Below are 17965 nucleotides of genomic sequence, written 5' to 3' on the forward strand. Positions count from 1 at the left end.
TTAGAAAAATTACAATGAAACTAGGTTAATAGACTTAACGGGGTCTTTTCCTGATTAGCAAGACGTGCATCTTCCAGTTGGTGCAGTAGCTGCATTAATTGTAAATTGTCCATTTCGATACTACGGTCGAAGTCTAAGTGAGAGGTGGCGTGATTATTATATTTATTGAAAATTCATTTAGGAAATTATTATAACTTACTTGTTTTTGGGATGGTTTGGTCCACATCACGAAAACAGCCGCAGAAGACTGTTCTACAAAAGACTGTCAACTTTAAAAAATCAATATATTATGAATAAGAAATAAACAAACTTTGCGCTTTGCCGAATATCATTGATGGCATTTAGCAGCTTTGAATAGTATTGCGCACGAAGTGGAACCTCTGACTTTTCCGCGTACAAATCATCCACCTTTTAAAATAAGAAATTAATTGATTTAAGCTTTCAGCCTCAAAGATTAGGTAATGCATAGTAGGAAACTTACAAAGAAAATCTTTTCCATTTTTTCTCGTGGATGTAACATCCAGTCATATGAAAATGATACGTCCATTGTCGCAGGTAGTTTGCTTGACACTGGAACTGGTACAAAAATCGACCTTTGCTCTTTACAAGGCTTCTCAACTTTAAACAAAAAATACTGTGTACTTGTGGAGATTCTCATCCCCACTCCTGATATCTCGAAACTTCCAAACATCTCCCTTGTATAACTTATATGTTCTAGGAACGCCACACTCGTTCTGCATTCGTCGGTTCGATTGCAATTTTTCTCTTTTTATAAATTTACTTAAATTAATTAGTATAATTAAGTGACAAGATCCTTTACCAAATAATTGATGTATAATAATAATAATATACTATGAATTCTGGTAGCTGACTTTGAATCTTGAAAAATGTCATGATTTATTTGTTATTTTCGTCCAAATGAATGCACTTGAAGAATAGAAATTTTCTCAGCCATCGGAGGGGTAGAGAATTTCATTCGTTGTTAAAAATGATATTACAACTTCATTTCTTAAAATATCCAGATTTACACTCAAAAAGAGCTTCTTTATTTATTTTGTATTTGCCTTAAAAGCTTAAGTGAAATGAAAGGAAATCGGTCTCCGCTCTCAGTGAAATGAATGAAAAGTTTAAAGTGGCACCAATTGATCTCATTTTTTTTGCTCATTGCGGTGTCTACTGCACATCCTGTTCACTTATTTCCAAAAATAAGATCGCTGCTAATTACAGTAGCCGAGTGACCAGTGCACGCAGGCAAAAAGTGGACTTTGCCTACGTGCGGCGCGCGACCGATTCCTCGCATCCAGATCAGACGAAAAGTTGCGAGAGAAAGTTCGGGCGCAAGTGATGCTATTTGAATATTTTATGTGAATCGTGCCCAAGATGATTTGAGCCTCGTTTTTTTGCGACACCCAAAAGCGAATTGAACGGGTTTGTGCCTGCTGTCACGTACGGATCAGCTCTCTGTGAACCAGTTTCCCCTCGAAGCTGCCAGAATCAGGGAAAAAAGCAGAGCTGTGCTCTTCTTTAAATCGTTTTGGGTTTCGAGGACGGACTCGTCGTAAAATTCAGTTACGGCCGCATGCAAATCAAGCTCTGAATTTCAAGCAGCGTGGTGACTTCTACTTTTCTTGCACCGCGCATCCTATTTAGTCACTGCCGGCAGCTGCGAGCTGATTAGAGATAAATAAACCAATCTGTTTATTGAATCCGATAATTTGATTTCAGATAAGACAGCTTTACTGCAAATGACGAATTTTATTGGCAATTGAAAGAAATTGGTTTCAGCAGTTATGAAATTAATTTATGTAGAATGATTTTTAACACCAACTTTGTAAAGTTAATATTCTTGGGGACAATATGGCCATCTTTTCGCCTCCTCGCACCGAAGTTTTTGATTGGAATGCCAGTCATTTGTCCCTAAAGCCGCTAAAAAGGTGCGAAAGCTAGTAAGTGGCGAGTCGACACCGGTGCGCCTCCCAGCCCGCGGAGCTATTTCAGCGTTTCGAATCTCGAGTCACTTCCACCTTTTGCCATATCTTACATTGGGAAGCCAGTATTAGATTCCTTAAACAACTCAAATATCTCCCATTGCTTTGAAACTCCTGAGAATGCCTAAACAATGCGAGCCAACGGCAAAATAGCACAGATTTCGCTTATTTCCATCAACAAAAAGTCCAAATATATTGTTCGGAAAATTTCTAAAATATTTAGAGCTATAAAAAATCGTTTTTAAAGATCGTAAAACCCCCTAAAAACAATTCCAAAAAGGCACGTGAAAACCTGTCTGTCATTTGGAAAACCTATCAAAAGCAGTTTTTCACTTCAATTTTGAGAATTTAAAGCTGGCGATGAGTAACCTTAAATTCTTGCAAATAAATAGCGGGTTCTAATCATCAAAATTGCATAATTATTGCAAGTAGTTGGACTCGTCTTGACCTACCATAATGAACTGAAGGGTTTAGGAGATTCTAAACATTTATCACAAATTATTTTTACATTTGTAGTCAAAAAATAAAAACATTAGAAATATATCATAGATAAATCATTTTTATTGATCACATTCTTTCAAATCAATTCTGATCGATGAAAAAATAAATCTTTGGGAGCTCTTTGGCACACTAAACCTATTTGGTCATACAGCGGAGAGTCTACTTATTTTTCTTGTCTGGCGTGTAGTAGTTAGTGGTGACGAACGGCATCTTGGCCACCTCAGCGTCGACTGGCTTGTTGCGAACCATCAAGTGCAGCCGCGTGCCCGCCTTAGCCGCCTGCGCCTGCACGAAGCCCATGGCCACGTTGCCCCCGAGGCTCGGCGACGGGCAGCCGCTCGTTACGTGGCCCAGCGGTACGCCTTTCAGGTCCACAATATGCGCTCCCGCTCTCGCAGGCGCGCCCTGAGAACGCAGACCCACCCTGCGCCGAGCTGGGCCCTGAAATAGTGATATTTTTTAATGCTAAAGCACATAACTAAGGATAACATGTAACTAAAATTCTTAAATTAAACTAAATTTCTTGCTGTAATTTTTATATTTTGTTCTTAATTGTATGACTTTGGCAAGAATAAACAACAATAAAAAATATTTATTTTGATATTTAGACGGATCGATTCCATTTTCTGGACTACCAATAATCATGGAACCATCGTATGATTTCAAGCTTTCTGTTCCATACTTAAAATCGTCTAAAAAAACAGCCTAAATTGGCAAATTTTTTTGCAAAAGTGCAGACCTCATAATGAATAAAATGCAATGAGAATCAATTTTATAGCCATTTTTAAATGAGAATTTTAAAAGTAATTTTAAAAATACAAAAAATAGCTTTAACCAGTCCTAAACGTTTAAACTCCAGATGCAGGTGAAAATAAAATTTAATATTTCACACTCAACATTTTCAGGAGATGTTTCAAATTATTAAATTTTTTGTATTTCGCATCTTTTGGACAAACCTGTCGAATCTGCTGGAGGATGGAGCTGGCACCTGGGAAGTCGGCAGCCTCACGGCGTCGTTTGGCAACGAGCCACGTGAGTCCAGCCTCAATAGGTGAGATTTCCTCGCTGAGTTCGGCGCCATAGAGGCAGAGGCCGGCCTCAATGCGGAGTGAATCCCTCACGCCGAGCCCAGCCAGCTGCACACTGCCGTTTTTGCACGCCAGCAGCTGCTCTGAGACGGACCTGCCAAACAAACAAACGAACATTCATTACAGTCCGGCTAATTGATCGCCTAATTTTTTGCCCTTACTCTGCAATTCCGGCCGGCACGCAGATTTCGAAGCCGTCCTCGCCCGTGTAGCCGCAGCGAGTTATCCGGCACCTGAAATCGCAAATCAATCAAAGTAATGAATCGAGTTTTTTTTCCACGCGGACATAAATTAATAATGAAGTGCAAATGGAAAGTAAATTCAAACCTCTCAGTTCCGTCGACGGCCGCGAGGGAGGAGGTCATGAACCTGAGTTGCGTCAAGTCGATGTCGACGAGCGGCTGCAGGGCGGTGGCCGCTGTGGGCCCCTGCAGGGCCAGCAGGGCCCAGTCCTCGGGTGTGTAGTGTCTGACGACCACGTCCTTGCCTTTGGCCACCCACTTTTCTCTGGCCTCGGCCAGCAACTTGCAAACCTCGTTCCTCCTCGCCGCGTTGGACACCAGGTGCACATATCCTGAAAATAATCCATATTATGTTTAATATGTATTGTTACGGAATATGTAGTATCCTTAAATTTAACTATCAACATGTTATAACATTGTACCAAGCCGTTAATTATCTTCTGAATTGGCTGGACTTGTAACGTCTTGAAAAATTCACGTTTCTAAAAATTTTCATAAATCTAATTTACTAACCCAGCGGCGTCTTGGTGATGACAAGATCGTCAACGACACCGCCGCTGTGCGTGGTGAGGACAGAGAGGGCGGCGCCGTTGTCAGGCAGCGCCTGCAGGTCAGCAACGCAAAGGCTTTCGAGGAATGACAGCCGGTCGCGGCCCCTGACCTCGGTCTGCAGCATGTGGCTGACGTCGAAGAGACCGCTGTGTTGACGCACGTGACGGTGCGACGCCGACATGCCCTCGCTGTACTGCACCGGCAGCAGGAAGCCCGCGAAGTCCACCATTCGGCCGCCCCGCCGCACGTGGAAGTCGTGCAGACACGTCCGTCGCGGCCCCTCGCCCGCGTCTGTCGCCGCCGAACGAGCCAACACCACCATTGGCCCCCGCAGACCTGCCGCCGCTCGGCACACGCTACTCAGCATCTGTGGTTACAATTTTGTTTTTATTGCTATGAGATTTTGAAATGATTTTATTGGGGAGAAGACAGGGCAGGGCGACTGCAGACTTTTATTATTATTAAAAATATTTTTTTCCCGCGCAACAAAATCTTGTTAATCTGGTAAATTTCAACTCGATCAGAATCTTAGTATTTAGTTACTGATACAAATTTTTGTATTTCTTTGGACGTGCAAATAATTAATTTCTTCAACAAAGTTTAAAATAATATTTAATAATTACAAAAGGTTAATTTCTGATCGATAATTTTATTTGCAGAATGATGTACCTGATAATATTAAAAATTGTCTTATCAAACTATTTTCTTCTAGTTGTAATTAAATATAATTATAAATTAAGAAAAATATATAACTTTTCTGAATAAACATTTGCTTCTCTAGCAAGTGGACATCAAAGAAAGCCATAAAAACAAGAATTTCTGTAACAATTTCATACTCACTGTCGGGTCAGATTGTTTTGTGATGTGATGCTGGGCAGCAGCGACTGGCGGATCGAGTGCTGGCTGGTTGGCGGCGAGCACAGCTGACGACACTGGCCCATATTAGGCCAAAGGTCGCTCGGCAATCATCTGCTCGACAAGTGAGTCTGCCCTGCCGCTCGACGCTTGATAAGTCGCACTTTTATGCAGCTTGTTTATCTGCGCCACACGAAGGACAGCCACTGGTCACCAACCGCCGATCGGATCCGCCGTTCCGACCTCGAGGCAGCACCGTCCTGTCTCGTCTGGTCCCATGCAAAGTCGCTGCTTATGCAACCGGTAACGCGGCACCAACCACCGGGTTGCATACCTGGAAAGGAGCTAGCTCTGGGATTTCTGCTCGAATAATTAGTCTCATTAGTCTTTACGCGGTTCTATTTGGATAGGATTGGTTTCATTTCTATAATAAAAATGCGCTTGCACGATGAAGTCTTGTAACAAATCATGTTTAACTTGCACTCACTGGGAAATTAAGTGGTTTTTATTTTTAAATTATTTATTTTATTAATTGACTTCTGTTGACGCGATTAATTCAAAATTATTTTCTATACCATCCAATGGTATTAGAGAAATCATTTTCACATCATCGTATAGATATCAAGTTTTTTAATTGAAATATTGAAATGTTTTTAATTAGTTCATTACACTCTAAATGGATCATCACAATACAAAATAGATCTGCATGTTGTTAACTTAATATGTTGTAAAAACAAAGTGAGTACACATAATTAACAAAAAACTTTTTCCGCTTTGGTATATATTTATTTTATCAAAACGTTATTCTTTGAAATTTCCGAAATTTCAATTTTTAAATTTGCTGAGGCCATGCGCAGAATAAAAATAATAGAATTAGTCGGTGCGTGGCTAAAAGTATGCACACAAATAAACGAGCAAAAAACGAGAGTAAATAGCTTATTTTGAAACAGTTTCCTAGAATCTGTTGAAGCTGTTAAAATCAAGGGTACACAAAACATTTTGCCTACAAAGCCGAGGAAAATAGAGTGGTGACCATTAAATTTCACCGACTAGAGTTTCTATTTAACCACATCCGAGGAAGCAAAACGAACGATGGAACAGTACAATATAATTGGGGCTACTCACGTGACCTTTGGAAGGCAATTGTAGGCAATTTAGTATAATCGTGCAAAACGCCTGGCGAAAGCAGATAATGTAAATAAATAAATTTTCAGCACTACTTGTTGAGAGACGAGTAGAGTGTGCGCGGCCGTGCAGATATGAAATATTCACGCTTCTACCGACGGCGACCTGCACCAAACGCGCGGTTTTCTCTGTTTTGCGCGCGTTCGGAAAACGGTGGCGACGGCCCGAGGATTAAATTATTATCTCGCACGGTGTCTCGTCGTCGTTTCAATTAAGCCTTTCCGCGGTTACATAATACGCTCTGTCGGCGAGTGTGACGCGCGGGAAATGCGAGAATATGCGCGCCGGAGCGGCAAACGAGAATTTACGAGGGCATAGGAAACGAGTCGTGGCACCGAGGAAATTGAAAAAAAAATACAAAAGTCTGGCGCGATTGAACAAAACTACAGGAAAGCTCTAACATGATTTTTATAGCATTACTCGTCAAATTAAAATATTGCGTTTTCCACATTATCTTTCGCCACAAAAAGAATGTGATATCAATGCAAAATTATAAACTGAAATCGAGAAGTCTTGAAAAATAAGCACGCTGCTAGATAATTTAGGTGACTGAAATTTATCGTATTTAATTAAATTTATTTCTCAAGTTCAATCTCTAGCGCCGATAGAGTGGAAAAGAATTCCGCGTCTGCGACAAGAAAAAAATCCAGCAGAAAATCCGTCTGCACAGGATTAACAGACTGTGTCAATTTCGCGTCGGGGACGTTTGAAGACTTTGAAGGCGGCGAGATAAAAGAGACGCCGAGATTGAATCAGTTAACAAACTTTTCTCTCGAAATGAATTGCCGGTGGATTGATGCAGCGAGTGTGCCACCGCTTCTCTTTGGGCCATTGTCCCCTGTGAAGACATTGGTGAAAGCTGCATCAAAAACTTTCTTGGCGTGAGACGAAAGCAGATAGACTGCAGCATAAATAAACAAATAAATCACATATTTCGGAAAGAGACTTTGAAACTAGCTGTGTTTGGCTGTCAAAAAGCTTTTATTCTGCGTTTCTGCTCGAGTGGCGTCATTATCCCCTCTAAGAAAATTTTGAATTGTCGTTAATAGTAAAGCGTTGCATTTTGAGCATAGTGGAGAGATTGAAACGATCGATTGGTTCATTCTTTATTGCCATCGATTGCCATGAACGTTATTCTGCTATATTAACTATGCTGAAAACTAGTGGTGAAATGATGATTTTTATGCTTCGTTTTTTCGAGACTTTATAAAAAGGTTTCCTTTTATGTTGGACTTTGACATCCGTTTGATTGGATTCCAGGACCATTTATACTGGAAAAATTAATATCATATCAGCATTTTTATTCGAACACTTTTATTTCTTTGGGTGAAATGTCCAAAATTCCAAAACAAAGCTATTTTACTCTTGCATTTTATAATTTCTATATATATATATTTATTTATTTCTCTCGTTGAACGTTTTGCATAAGCGTGTTATCGTGATTTTGAGGAGAAATTGAAATAATAGTATTTTTAAACTACATATATACATTGTATCTTGGTATGAAAATGTTCTTAAGTTTATTAAACTAGCATGCATATATTATGTATATCATCCATCCAAATAAGAAGCCTGAAACTGATTTTTTGCCCCAAATAATAATAAAAATTAAAAAACGAGTTAAAATTAAATCGTTGGCTCGCATATACCAGCCCGTTGGCTCGCATTGTTTAGGCATTCTCAGGAGTGTCAAAGCAATGGGAGGTATTTGAGCAGTTCGGAGATCTAATACTGACTACCCAATGTCAGAGATGGCAAAAAGTGGTTAGTTTAATGACTCGAAATGCTCAAATTGCTCAACGGGCTGGGAGGCGCACCGGCGCCGACTCGCTACTTGCTGGTTTGCACCTTTCCAGCATGCGTGATTTGGCTTCACGGGACAAATGTCTAGCGTTTCAATGCAGTCCTTGGTGTGGAGGCAAGTAGTGGCCCTTCAGTGGGCTGGGTCCCTGTGCGGCCTGATGCGCCCATGTTATCCGTTCGCGGTGTTATTGGGACCTGGGTTTCAGCATTCCGTGTTAGTGCAGTGCGCGCCCTTCCCGGTCCGAGAGGACAGGGATAAAAAGAGCAAAAAAAATTAAATTTTGGGGCAAGTAACCTGAAGATAAAATATCTCGCTTCGCAACACAATAATCAACTTAAATGAGTTCTTATCAATATTCGTCACTATCTAATTGATCAAATTGTAAGACACTTATAAAGTTGCGCAACCGAAAATGCGTAATAAAGCTACACCTGTATCGCAATCAAATCCGATAAAGACAAAAGTGTTAAAATATGGAGTATTTATTAATTTCTTACTTATTTTTCCTCGGTTTTCTTTCCCTATATGAATATTATTCTCAATGCTCAAAAGGGCACATAAATCACATGGCGCAGTGTACAAGCTGTGAATTTGGTCATAAAATTACTAGCTCTTAACAAAGGCTACACAATAACATAATAAATAATATTTTGTTGGTTGAGTCATCTGCTGTGATGCCAAAAAGGATACAGACTGAGTTTGGTTCTGACCCACTTATTAATTAAATTAATTATTTTTTCTTGTATGCTGTAAAACCTTTTTAACCAATGAAGATTTTTCCCTCGCATTCACAGCTGCATCTTTCGCCGTTATATTAATTTAGTTTGCCGGAGATGAAATCAATAAACAATCGCAGACAGACATTTTTTCCTCCTTCCCTCTCCAAAATTTGCGGTGACATCAGCGAAAAAAATAAACACTGTTGGCTCCTATCAAACCATTCAAGGCCATATATGGTATTACTGGAAGGGGATCTCATTGTCAGTTGCGCTTATAAATAACAGCTGCACTTCAGTTCGCGAATGCTCGAAAGCTGGTAGGTTGTGGGTGTAAATGTTGTTTAATCATTTCTTATTTTATTTCTGGCTCCAGAACTCTTTCAAACTGGTGAGAAGCACATATAAGGCGTTGAAGCGTAAGGAGAGTGCTTTGCATTGTCAAATATTCAGCTTGTGAAACGCACCGCAGTTTTCCAAAGTAAGATGCAACTATTTCAAAAAATTTGGTGTGCTTGGTGTGTCAGTGTGCTGCCTGAGCACGCACGTAATTATTGGGAGCGAGTAGTAGTCAATGTTCCGGCGAAAGAACCGCTTGCAACATTTTTGAAAGAGTTTAAAAAAGAATGAGAGTGTGCTGTATGATTATCGCTGGCTCACTGACAACTGCTAGCTCTCGAGCGGGATGGGAGTTTAATGGAGACGAACGACAGGAAAAATAGGGAAAATATACAAAGGCCGCTGTTGCTTGATATTGTTAAAAATAGAATAATGATCACGGTTGATTTACAGCTTCTGTATTAATACATCCATGACCAAGTTTAACTCTGAAATGGTTACTTTGCAAACTGAGATAAGTTAAAACTGGCATTTGAATTGCTAGAACAATAGATTACTGATTTTGGATAATTTTCATTTTTGGAAAGCTATTTAAAATATGAATATCACACATGTTCGAATTTTTTTTACATTTACCTGCTTTTCAGGATGGGTTGGATTTTAACAATGTTAGGAGCTGCAGTTGTAGCAATCGTTCTCTCGCTGCTCTACATTGTGCTGAAAATCAATGGAAGCCACAAATACTGGCAGAGGAAGAAGGTTTACACCCTGAAAAACAATACACCGATTTTGGGACACTTTGGCCCTCTTATGCTCAAGAAGAAATCATTCTGCCAGCTGATATATGTATATATCATTTTTTAAATAGAATATACAAGCCACAAAAGACGAAAAACTGACATTTTCTTTACAACAGGATTTTTACCAAGACGTGAAGCAAGAGGATGTCGCTTTTGGTGGCACTTATCAATTTCAAAGACCCGGACTGGTTGTCAGCAGCCCAAAGTTGATCAGCGAAATTACCATCAAACAGTTTGAGAACTTCATGAATAGAAGGCCTTTCGTAGATCAAAAGTGAGATCATTCTGTACCGAAATATTTTATCCTGAGGCTTTAAAATATATTTTTGGCGAATTTCTATTGGGTGTACATGTTTACAGTTAAAAAAATTATCGCTTTTTAGGGTAGACCGAATGCTGGGCCGTTCTTTGCTTGGCCTGCAGGACGAGGAGTGGCGTGAAATGCGCCACCACCTGAGCCCTGCATTCACCGGCTCTAAACTACGCGGGATGTCGGGCTTAATTGAGTCAACCTGCGACAAGTTCAATGAATTCTTGGCCAAGCGTGCGGACCAGGCTGACGAGCCCTTGGACATTTACAACTCTTTCCGTCGCCTGGCCGCAGACTTAATAGCAACCATTGCATTTGGTGCGCCATCAGATTCGATTTCAGACCCAGAGTCGGAATTTTACAAAAATGGCCTGACAATCACGGACTTCAGTGGAAAAAGAGCACCTGTTATGATGGGATTCCTGCTTGTACCCTCGTGCGTATCCTATAATTTGAGTAGATATCAATAGTAGCAATTTGCTTTATTTTTTTCAGATTAATGAAATGGCTTGGAATTCCGTTCATCCAACAACGCTTGACAGACTTTTTCACTAGTAAAATCTTCGGCGTGATCAAGTACAGAGAAGAAAACAACAAGACGAGGGCTGATATGATTCAACTGTTGCTTGATGTCAGATCGGGAGATCAGAAAAAGGGTAATAAAAACAAAAGCTTAAAAATATTTATTCTTCACAAAATTAATTTTTAAAATACTTCAACAAGTAGGTTTTGTACTATTTGGAAGTGTTAAGGTTTTAATCGCTTTCAGACATCTCAAACATGGACATAACCTCTCAAGCATTCAGCTTCTTCCTTGGAGGATTTGACACAATGGCTACCGCCTTTTCCTTCGTCAGCCACAGCCTGGCTTTGCACCCTGAAGTGCAAGAAAAGGTGAGAGAAGAAGTCAAAGAAGTGCTGTCCAAACATAACAACAAAATGGACTACGAAGCCACCAAGGAACTGCTGTACATGGATATGGTTATCTCAGGCATGTGTTTCCTTTATAATACTTCTTTCGAACTGATGAAACAGTCAAATGAAAACAGAGGTACTCCGGCTGTACCCTGTGGCGCCAATGACAGATCGACTTTGCGGCTCCACTGTCAGTTTCCCCGAGTTTGACTTAACTATCGAGAAGGGCACATCAGTCACTATCCCGGTCTATGGTCTACACACCGACCCTGATTACTTCCCGGATCCCTTCAAATTTGATCCTGAGCGCTTCACAGAAGAAAATAAGAAAAACATTAAGTCATTTACTTACCTTCCCTTTGGCGAAGGACCCAGGAACTGCATTGGTATTAATGTTTCAAGCTTAATACATATGAACATTTAGCTAAATTATGAAATAATTTTCAGGCAAAAGGTTTGCTCTATTGGAGCTTAAAATTGGACTGTCAAAAATTCTGAATGAGTATCAACTGGAGGTGTGTGAGAAAACGAATGTTACAAACCCAATGGTATACACTACATCATCATCCCTCGTTCAACCAGAAGGAGGCTTTTGGCTTAACGTCAAGCCATTGAATAAACAATAACAACTTGTAGAATACGCAATCACCTTTAACTTTCCAAAAGTAATAAATAACGCTGCAAAGAGCGATCAATAATTACTGACGACAGAGTTTGTATATTCAACTACATTTCAAATTTTAAAGCTATACTTCCTCAACTTGCACATAACAAGTAGTTTATTAGTTTCCTCTCGATCACGTTTTCTTTTCTCGTGATAAATTTACTAGCAAGTGATTAATCTTTATAAAATTTGCATCTTATGCCTAGTCTGTTTCTTTGGGGCATATATAACTTCTTTTATAGAACACTTTTTAAAGCACGAATTCGATCCAATTCTTACTAATTCTCTTCAAGAAAGAAAATAAATATCACAGAATCCCTCTTGCATATTTGATAAGCCTGTCAACGGTAGGATGAATTTTTGTCAGGAGGAAAACAAGCAGAAGACAGAAGTCAACGGCTCCAGTGGCTGGGGAACATGACGTGCCTCTTGTCAGCACATGAAAAGAAACGATTACGATTACCGCCGCATACCTGTCTAGCTTTGAATAGAGAAAGTGGGTCGCGGAAGGCATCGGTCTAGTTCGGCTGGAAAATCGCAGAGATTTGCCTGCTAGTCCTTTGGGGAAAAACTTTGCGTGCTATATCTGCGGCTTGCTGCAAAACTTGCTGTTCTCCGTAGAGAAAAATCGTACGCGCGTGAATCTTGGATAATTTTTGCCCCGCTGGCCCAACATGAGCGCGTGTAAAACACGGTGTTTTACGCCGGCTCTGGGAGAGCGGCACTCCGGGGGATAAAAGTGCTGGGGAAAACTATGCGCGACAGACGACGAGCGGAATAAAAATAATAATGCCACGCTCGCTCTCAGTTCGGTGGGACGAAAAATTGTTTCCTCACCAACAGCAAGCTGGAATTTCGGCGAACCGCACCTCTGCCCTCTCCAGAAATAATAAAAAAGTTGTATAAAAGGTGAACAAAAGAGAAATTTTCGGAAATGAGTAAGGTTATTAAATTTGCAAAATCACCAGGTGAAAAGAATTAACTGCAGTGGATATAAAAGTGGAGAAATATTTTTTCACCGGTGGCTGGCGCAGCTTAGCTAGATTCACGGTGGCTGGTCGCTGCCCACGTGCCCTAAAATTTTCCGGCTGGCGCGGCTGGCTGAGACCTCTAGATTTAAAGCATTTTTTTGTCATGGTTGAATAAATAAAAACTTCATTAATATTCAACAAAAATGGCTAACAACTAACAACAGACCAAATAAATTAAGAATATTATCATTTGTGCTACTGAAAATCCTCTGCTTTTTAGTTTTTTAATTTGCTCTCAAAGCTAAATAGACTTTCCACCTCTCGCTTCTCCTTGATCATTATTTCGTGTGCCACAGAATTGAATAGGTGGCGGCGGGCGAAAGGTTGAGGTGCAGCTTTGCGGGCTCGGCTGTGCAGAGCTGCACCCGGCTCATGACTTATTCATGGGTCGTCACGGGGGCACAGGTCCGTGGGTGTGTGCAGTGTCGGCGGCCATCAGCGGCGTTATCTCCGCAGGCACGTCAATTTCCACGCGTTAGCACCAAAACTTTTCGCAAATGCTCCTTTCATTCCTGCGCCTCGAAAAGTGTCGGATTTTCTCTGCAGATGCGCTGGAATCCCGGAAGATACGCGAAATCCGTCGACACACCTCCTGGAAAAGCTACTTCTTTTCGAATTCGCTCCGACCGCACGTAGGAGAGTCACAAAAATATCAGGCAAATAAAAACTACTGCATAATAGCTTTTTTCTGATCTGCAGTAAGGCCACGGAAGAGTCAGAAGAATTTCAATCATGCACTAAAACAATTTAATTTTTAAATTTTATCAGCAAAAATCTTCAAAAACAATGTCAATAAAGATTAACAAATGACACTAACCTTTTTTGGATAAGAAAACTCAGCGAATTCATATTTGCACATTCACAAATTTTTATTTTTATATCACATGTGATACACAAGTTGAATGCCACGCACGCAGATATTCATTCAAAAACTTGCTCACAAAGCGTCTCGCAAATTTCAAACACACACGCATCAATTGCTATTTGTACAAAATTTATTCAGCTTTTTATGCATCTTTCCTTTCGTTAATGCAATTAACGCGTTCGCACAGCAGTTTTTAAAACATTCTTTTAATACCTCAACATCAGCAAAATTGTTTTTGTTCCTCTCGCCACACAAAACGACAAACACTTTTTCGGGCTTAACAGATTTATTCGAACTGAAATGGAAAATAAAAACTTTCTCGAGTCGTCGCAGTCCACATTTTTTTACCACATTCCTCATCTGAGTCCTCGCAAATTGAGGGCTACCAACAAAACAAGCGCCATTGGCTTGTGGTGGCCGCGTATGCCTCCGCTGCCGTGGTGCAACTCCGCCGGATTCTCGCCTGAAATTACAGAAGAAAGGCTTCATAATTATTAAGGCAGTAGCGCCATTATTAATAAAAGGGGCTAGTTTTCATCGGGATTCGTTGGCTTAATTGTTGGGCGATGGGCGGGTTTTAAAAGCATTACTAATTTATATTCGCCGCCGGGAATCGGTACCTTTTGTTTCCGTTCCATTCGAGAGTTGGAATTTGTTTGCCGTTGGCGAGCGAACTCGCGGCTGGAACGCAAATTGGCAGCGGTAAACACTGCATTACAAGGAAAACTCGCACAAAGCCTTTTCACGTTTTTCCTGCATCAACTGACGATGCAAATTTGGAGAAAATAATGAGGTTAACTGTTACACACATATAAAACTCTTTTGTTTAAAAATACAATAAGAGACGCAATAAAGTTGAACCCCAAATTCTCACATTTTCTCAGTTTGTTCAGTTTGGATACATCCCATGAAAGTTTCGACAATTTTATGCCTATATTTTTCAATTGAAAAGCGAGGCCAGAAAGGGAAGAGCGTCTGCCAAATCGAATCAACCGTTTGTTTTTGCGTATAGCGCTGAAGGAATAACAAAACGTGAAAATTGATCGGGAAAGCGTCTTTTCTTCTGACGCGTCTCGCGATTGGGAAAATTGAATTTGCCAGGCAGGTGAAAACAAAAGGGCGTGCAGTTTTCCTTACCATTGAGCACGTGAACCGCGACGGTGGCCGCCTCAGTCGCAGATATGGAGCATGTGTAGTTGCCGCTATCTCCCTTCTCGGCGCGCGCCACCGCCAACGAGCTGTTCGCCCCTTCGTCCATCAGCTCCGTCTTCACGCTGAAATTATTCCATCTTGTTATCAGATCTCACAATCAGTGCAAATCGTTTTAATTACACACTCCCAACCTTCAGCCTTTGAAGTCGTGATTTTGATGCCCCTAATGGGGCCATACATCAATTAATTAAAAATTTTAACATGTGTGCATTATCCCAAACCAATTTATTATATTTACACGATTTTACCGATTCCATATTTAATTTTTCCCTTTATTAATCACGCGAATTTTTCTGTGCTAAAAGGTGAAAAGTTTGCAATTTTTGTTCAAATGAAAAAAAATCCTAAATAAATCGAGTGGCATTTCCACAGAGCCTCTTGTTTGGCTGAAACAATGCAGATACTGATTTTGCGCAAACAGATATTTCAGTATTAATTTTGTCTCCACTCGGTAGGTTCCAATTCAACACAAATTCGAAACAAATTCGAGCGCTCTCGGGTTTCACAGCCTCCGTGCAAACGAGAAACTTTTGTGTATTTGCTCGGTGAAAAATGTTATTTCACCGGGTTGTGTACAGAAAACTTGTCGGCGCCCAAATAAAAAGCGCGGTGCATTTTCAATGAGCCACCCAGGGGAACGTTTACTTTGTTCTCCAACTTTCTGCTACGGTTTCGTGTCCTTTTCCAAAGGTTAATTAGTCAACTTTTAATGAGAGAAGCAACAAATGTCACGACGATTTCGACCGAACAGATTTCTGAATTATTCAACACGAAGATCGCAATTATTTCGCGCGCGCCGGCAAATTGCAAATGTAATCAGAATTTTCCCAGCGCTGTTTCTTCCTTTCTTTCTCGCGGAAACTTACTTTCGAGATTATTCTACTCTAGTAGAGAGACAGGAGCTGGCTCATTTTATTTTTTCATCACTCTCTCGCTGAGCAAGTTGAGCCACACGAGGCTTTTTGCTAAACAAACGAGCTCGCGGTCGTAATCAAGTGTGTTGCGGTAAGTATAGTCTTGAGACTTATTCCACTTGGTCGGCGCGCATGCAAATTTATCGCTCTCCGCCCGCACGTATGCGGCGAATAACTTTTAGCCTCCAATCTACGTTTATTTAGCCGCGACACAACTTCGAAATCATCTACTTGCAAAGTTTCCATGACTTCAAAAGTTGACCAGATACGGATGTTGGTTTTTTTGCAGGTCTGCTAGAAAAATTTCAATAATCGTTTCCGTGAAAAATGAAGCTTTTCTGACGAAAAAGAGAACAAATTTGTTTCGGAGAAACAAACGCGCAGAATTTGTGAGTATGAAATATTCAGCTTGTTGAGATGGGAGAAGTTTTTCATAGCTGCTGCTTCTTGCGAAAATAGTTGGCAGAATATGATTGAATAGCCAGTTGAGGCTCGTCTCTCGATTTGCTAAAGAGGTTCGTATCTCGCTCGCTCTGACAGTGCCAAGAAAAGCGTCTTTTCACTGCAATGAAAATCGAACAACGTTCGGCGCTATTTGTTCTGCGCGCCGTGGAATAAAATGCAAATCAATCAGATGGCGAGTGCAATAAAGAAACAAGCGAGGCGATCAACAACAGAAATACTTTGTAACTTTTTATGCCAGCAGTTAAAACAAACAGCGCATTTTTAAAGTTGCAGTTGACATTTTTTAACTTCACAATATACTCGCTCTTTAAGCGATAGAAGAAAAATGTATATTTAAGTAGCCGACAGGAAAGTTTTTCGAAAGCGCAATAAAACTGATAGAAAAATCTCCAAAAGTGGGAGATGAATTAAAAAGCTATGACGTGATCAAATAGACAATGAAAGCCTTTTTAACTGCCTGCCAAGATGATTGTATCATCAAAAGTGTACTAAAACAACTCTTCATTTTTTAAATTGCTCTTCTTGAAGCTGCAAACGTCACAATTGTTGATCAAAAGCAGCAAAAGATTTATTCTTGCCTTCTTTAAAAGTAAGTAATTTTATTGCCAGAAAGTTTTGCAAAGCGGCTTCAGAGGAAATGCGAAAAAATTGCTTTCCGCACGAGGCAGAAGGAGCACTTTGGGGTTGTGCCTGCGGCCATTGCCATGCCGGCCACGGACTCTTTTTATCTGGCAAGCGCAACGGCGCGGCTGCGAAATGTGGATAATCCTCGCTTCACGCTTTAATGCCGGCCAATACACACAAACGCGCACACAAGACGGATGACTGCGACCCCGAGCCGCGCCGAGTTTATTTTCCCATTCGGACGCATCCCAGACCGGATTTACCGTAATGCACTTGTCATATTCCTTTTGTTGATGGAAATGAGGAAATATGTTGGATTTGCTACCGACGTGAAAATACATTTTGCAGTGAGAGGGAAAGGAGGATATACTCGTATTTCTTCCACGCACGTCCTTTCAGCTCACTCCAATCAATTACAATTTGATTCTTCGCATTTCTTCAATCACATATTACTCCAAGATGTCGATAAGCTTTTCTCAATACAAGTTCAAGCTGGCCTAAACCTCGTCTGACTGCGCGCAGCACTCAGCAGAAGTGCGAAAATGATTTTAAAAAGTATGCACGATTTCTAGTTTGCGCACAATCTTGATCAAATATATGTATTGAGAGAGGAAGTGAATACAAATATTCTTCGCATCATCACTTAAGTTGCAATACGGAAAACCTTCCTGATAAATGGATTGCTCAAATGTATTTACATTAGATCACGTTCAAACAAGTCACGAGAAACGCTAAAGTTAAGAATTAAAAATGTTGGGAAGTTCATTCGGTTGTTAATTAAACAAAAGGGGAATTCGAGGCATTTATTAAGCCAATAATCGACCAATTTGGACTTAATTTGAATGAAATCTGATATAATATGTACAAGGATATAATATTTCTTTTGGTTTATTTT

The 17965-nt window shown here is 40.4% G+C and overlaps 3 protein-coding genes across 4 annotated transcripts in view; 1 reads left to right on the plus strand and 2 right to left on the minus strand.

Moving 5' to 3' along the window:
- Positions 1–2527: 2527 nt before the first annotated feature.
- Positions 2528–5425, minus strand: LOC135946448 (aminomethyltransferase, mitochondrial). Its single transcript, XM_065494662.1, has 6 exons — positions 5212–5425; positions 4333–4738; positions 3905–4151; positions 3739–3810; positions 3446–3671; positions 2528–2930 (listed from the first exon to the last, which is right to left on the minus strand). Exons 2-6 carry the CDS (start codon positions 4736–4738, stop codon positions 2649–2651), a joined length of 1233 nt encoding a protein of 410 aa, XP_065350734.1. The 5' UTR covers positions 5212–5425; the 3' UTR covers positions 2528–2648.
- Positions 5426–9109: 3684 nt separating this feature from the next.
- LOC135946635 (cytochrome P450 9e2-like) lies at positions 9110–12000 on the plus strand. The gene is made up of 9 exons (XM_065494937.1): positions 9110–9251; positions 9308–9412; positions 9918–10116; positions 10187–10344; positions 10454–10816; positions 10876–11036; positions 11150–11371; positions 11430–11681; positions 11743–12000. The coding sequence occupies exons 3-9, from the start codon at positions 9919–9921 to the stop codon at positions 11919–11921; spliced, it is 1533 nt and encodes a 510-aa protein (XP_065351009.1). The 5' UTR covers positions 9110–9251; positions 9308–9412; position 9918; the 3' UTR covers positions 11922–12000.
- A 1842-nt stretch (positions 12001–13842) lies between these two features.
- The window catches only part of LOC135946578 (uncharacterized), a 70076-nt gene continuing 65953 nt past the window's right edge, over positions 13843–17965 (minus strand). For both annotated transcript variants that reach the window (XM_065494861.1, XM_065494860.1), the window contains 2 exons: positions 14993–15129; positions 13843–14318 (listed from right to left, as the gene is read on the minus strand). In XM_065494861.1, the coding sequence (XP_065350933.1) occupies positions 14212–14318; positions 14993–15129 (244 nt within the window). In that variant the 3' untranslated portion in view covers positions 13843–14211. The remainder of the gene's footprint in view (positions 14319–14992; positions 15130–17965) is intronic.

Source organism: Cloeon dipterum, chromosome X (genome assembly GCF_949628265.1).
Source record: "Cloeon dipterum chromosome X, ieCloDipt1.1, whole genome shotgun sequence".
NCBI classification, from domain to species: Eukaryota; Metazoa; Arthropoda; class Insecta; order Ephemeroptera; family Baetidae; genus Cloeon; species Cloeon dipterum.

What these genes read in the sequence shown, in the direction of transcription:
- LOC135946635 (XM_065494937.1), top strand. Translation starts at nt 9,919, where the DNA reads ATGGGTTGGATTTTAACAATGTTAGGAGCTGCAGTTGTAGCAATCGTT. An exon ending in AGGCCTTTCGTAGATCAAAA is followed by an intron (nt 10,345 to 10,453) that starts GTGAGATCATTC and finishes ATCGCTTTTTAG; the next exon opens with GGTAGACCGAATGCTGGGCC. An exon ending in GGATTCCTGCTTGTACCCTC is followed by an intron (nt 10,817 to 10,875) that starts GTGCGTATCCTA and finishes TATTTTTTTCAG; the next exon opens with ATTAATGAAATGGCTTGGAA.
- LOC135946448 (XM_065494662.1), bottom strand. Translation starts at nt 4,738, where the DNA reads ATGCTGAGTAGCGTGTGCCGAGCGGCGGCAGGTCTGCGGGGGCCAATG. An exon ending in GTGCCGGCCGGAATTGCAGA is followed by an intron (nt 3,672 to 3,738) that starts GTAAGGGCAAAA and finishes TTTGTTTGGCAG; the next exon opens with GTCCGTCTCAGAGCAGCTGC. An exon ending in TCCTCCAGCAGATTCGACAG is followed by an intron (nt 2,931 to 3,445) that starts GTTTGTCCAAAA and finishes TCACTATTTCAG; the next exon opens with GGCCCAGCTCGGCGCAGGGT.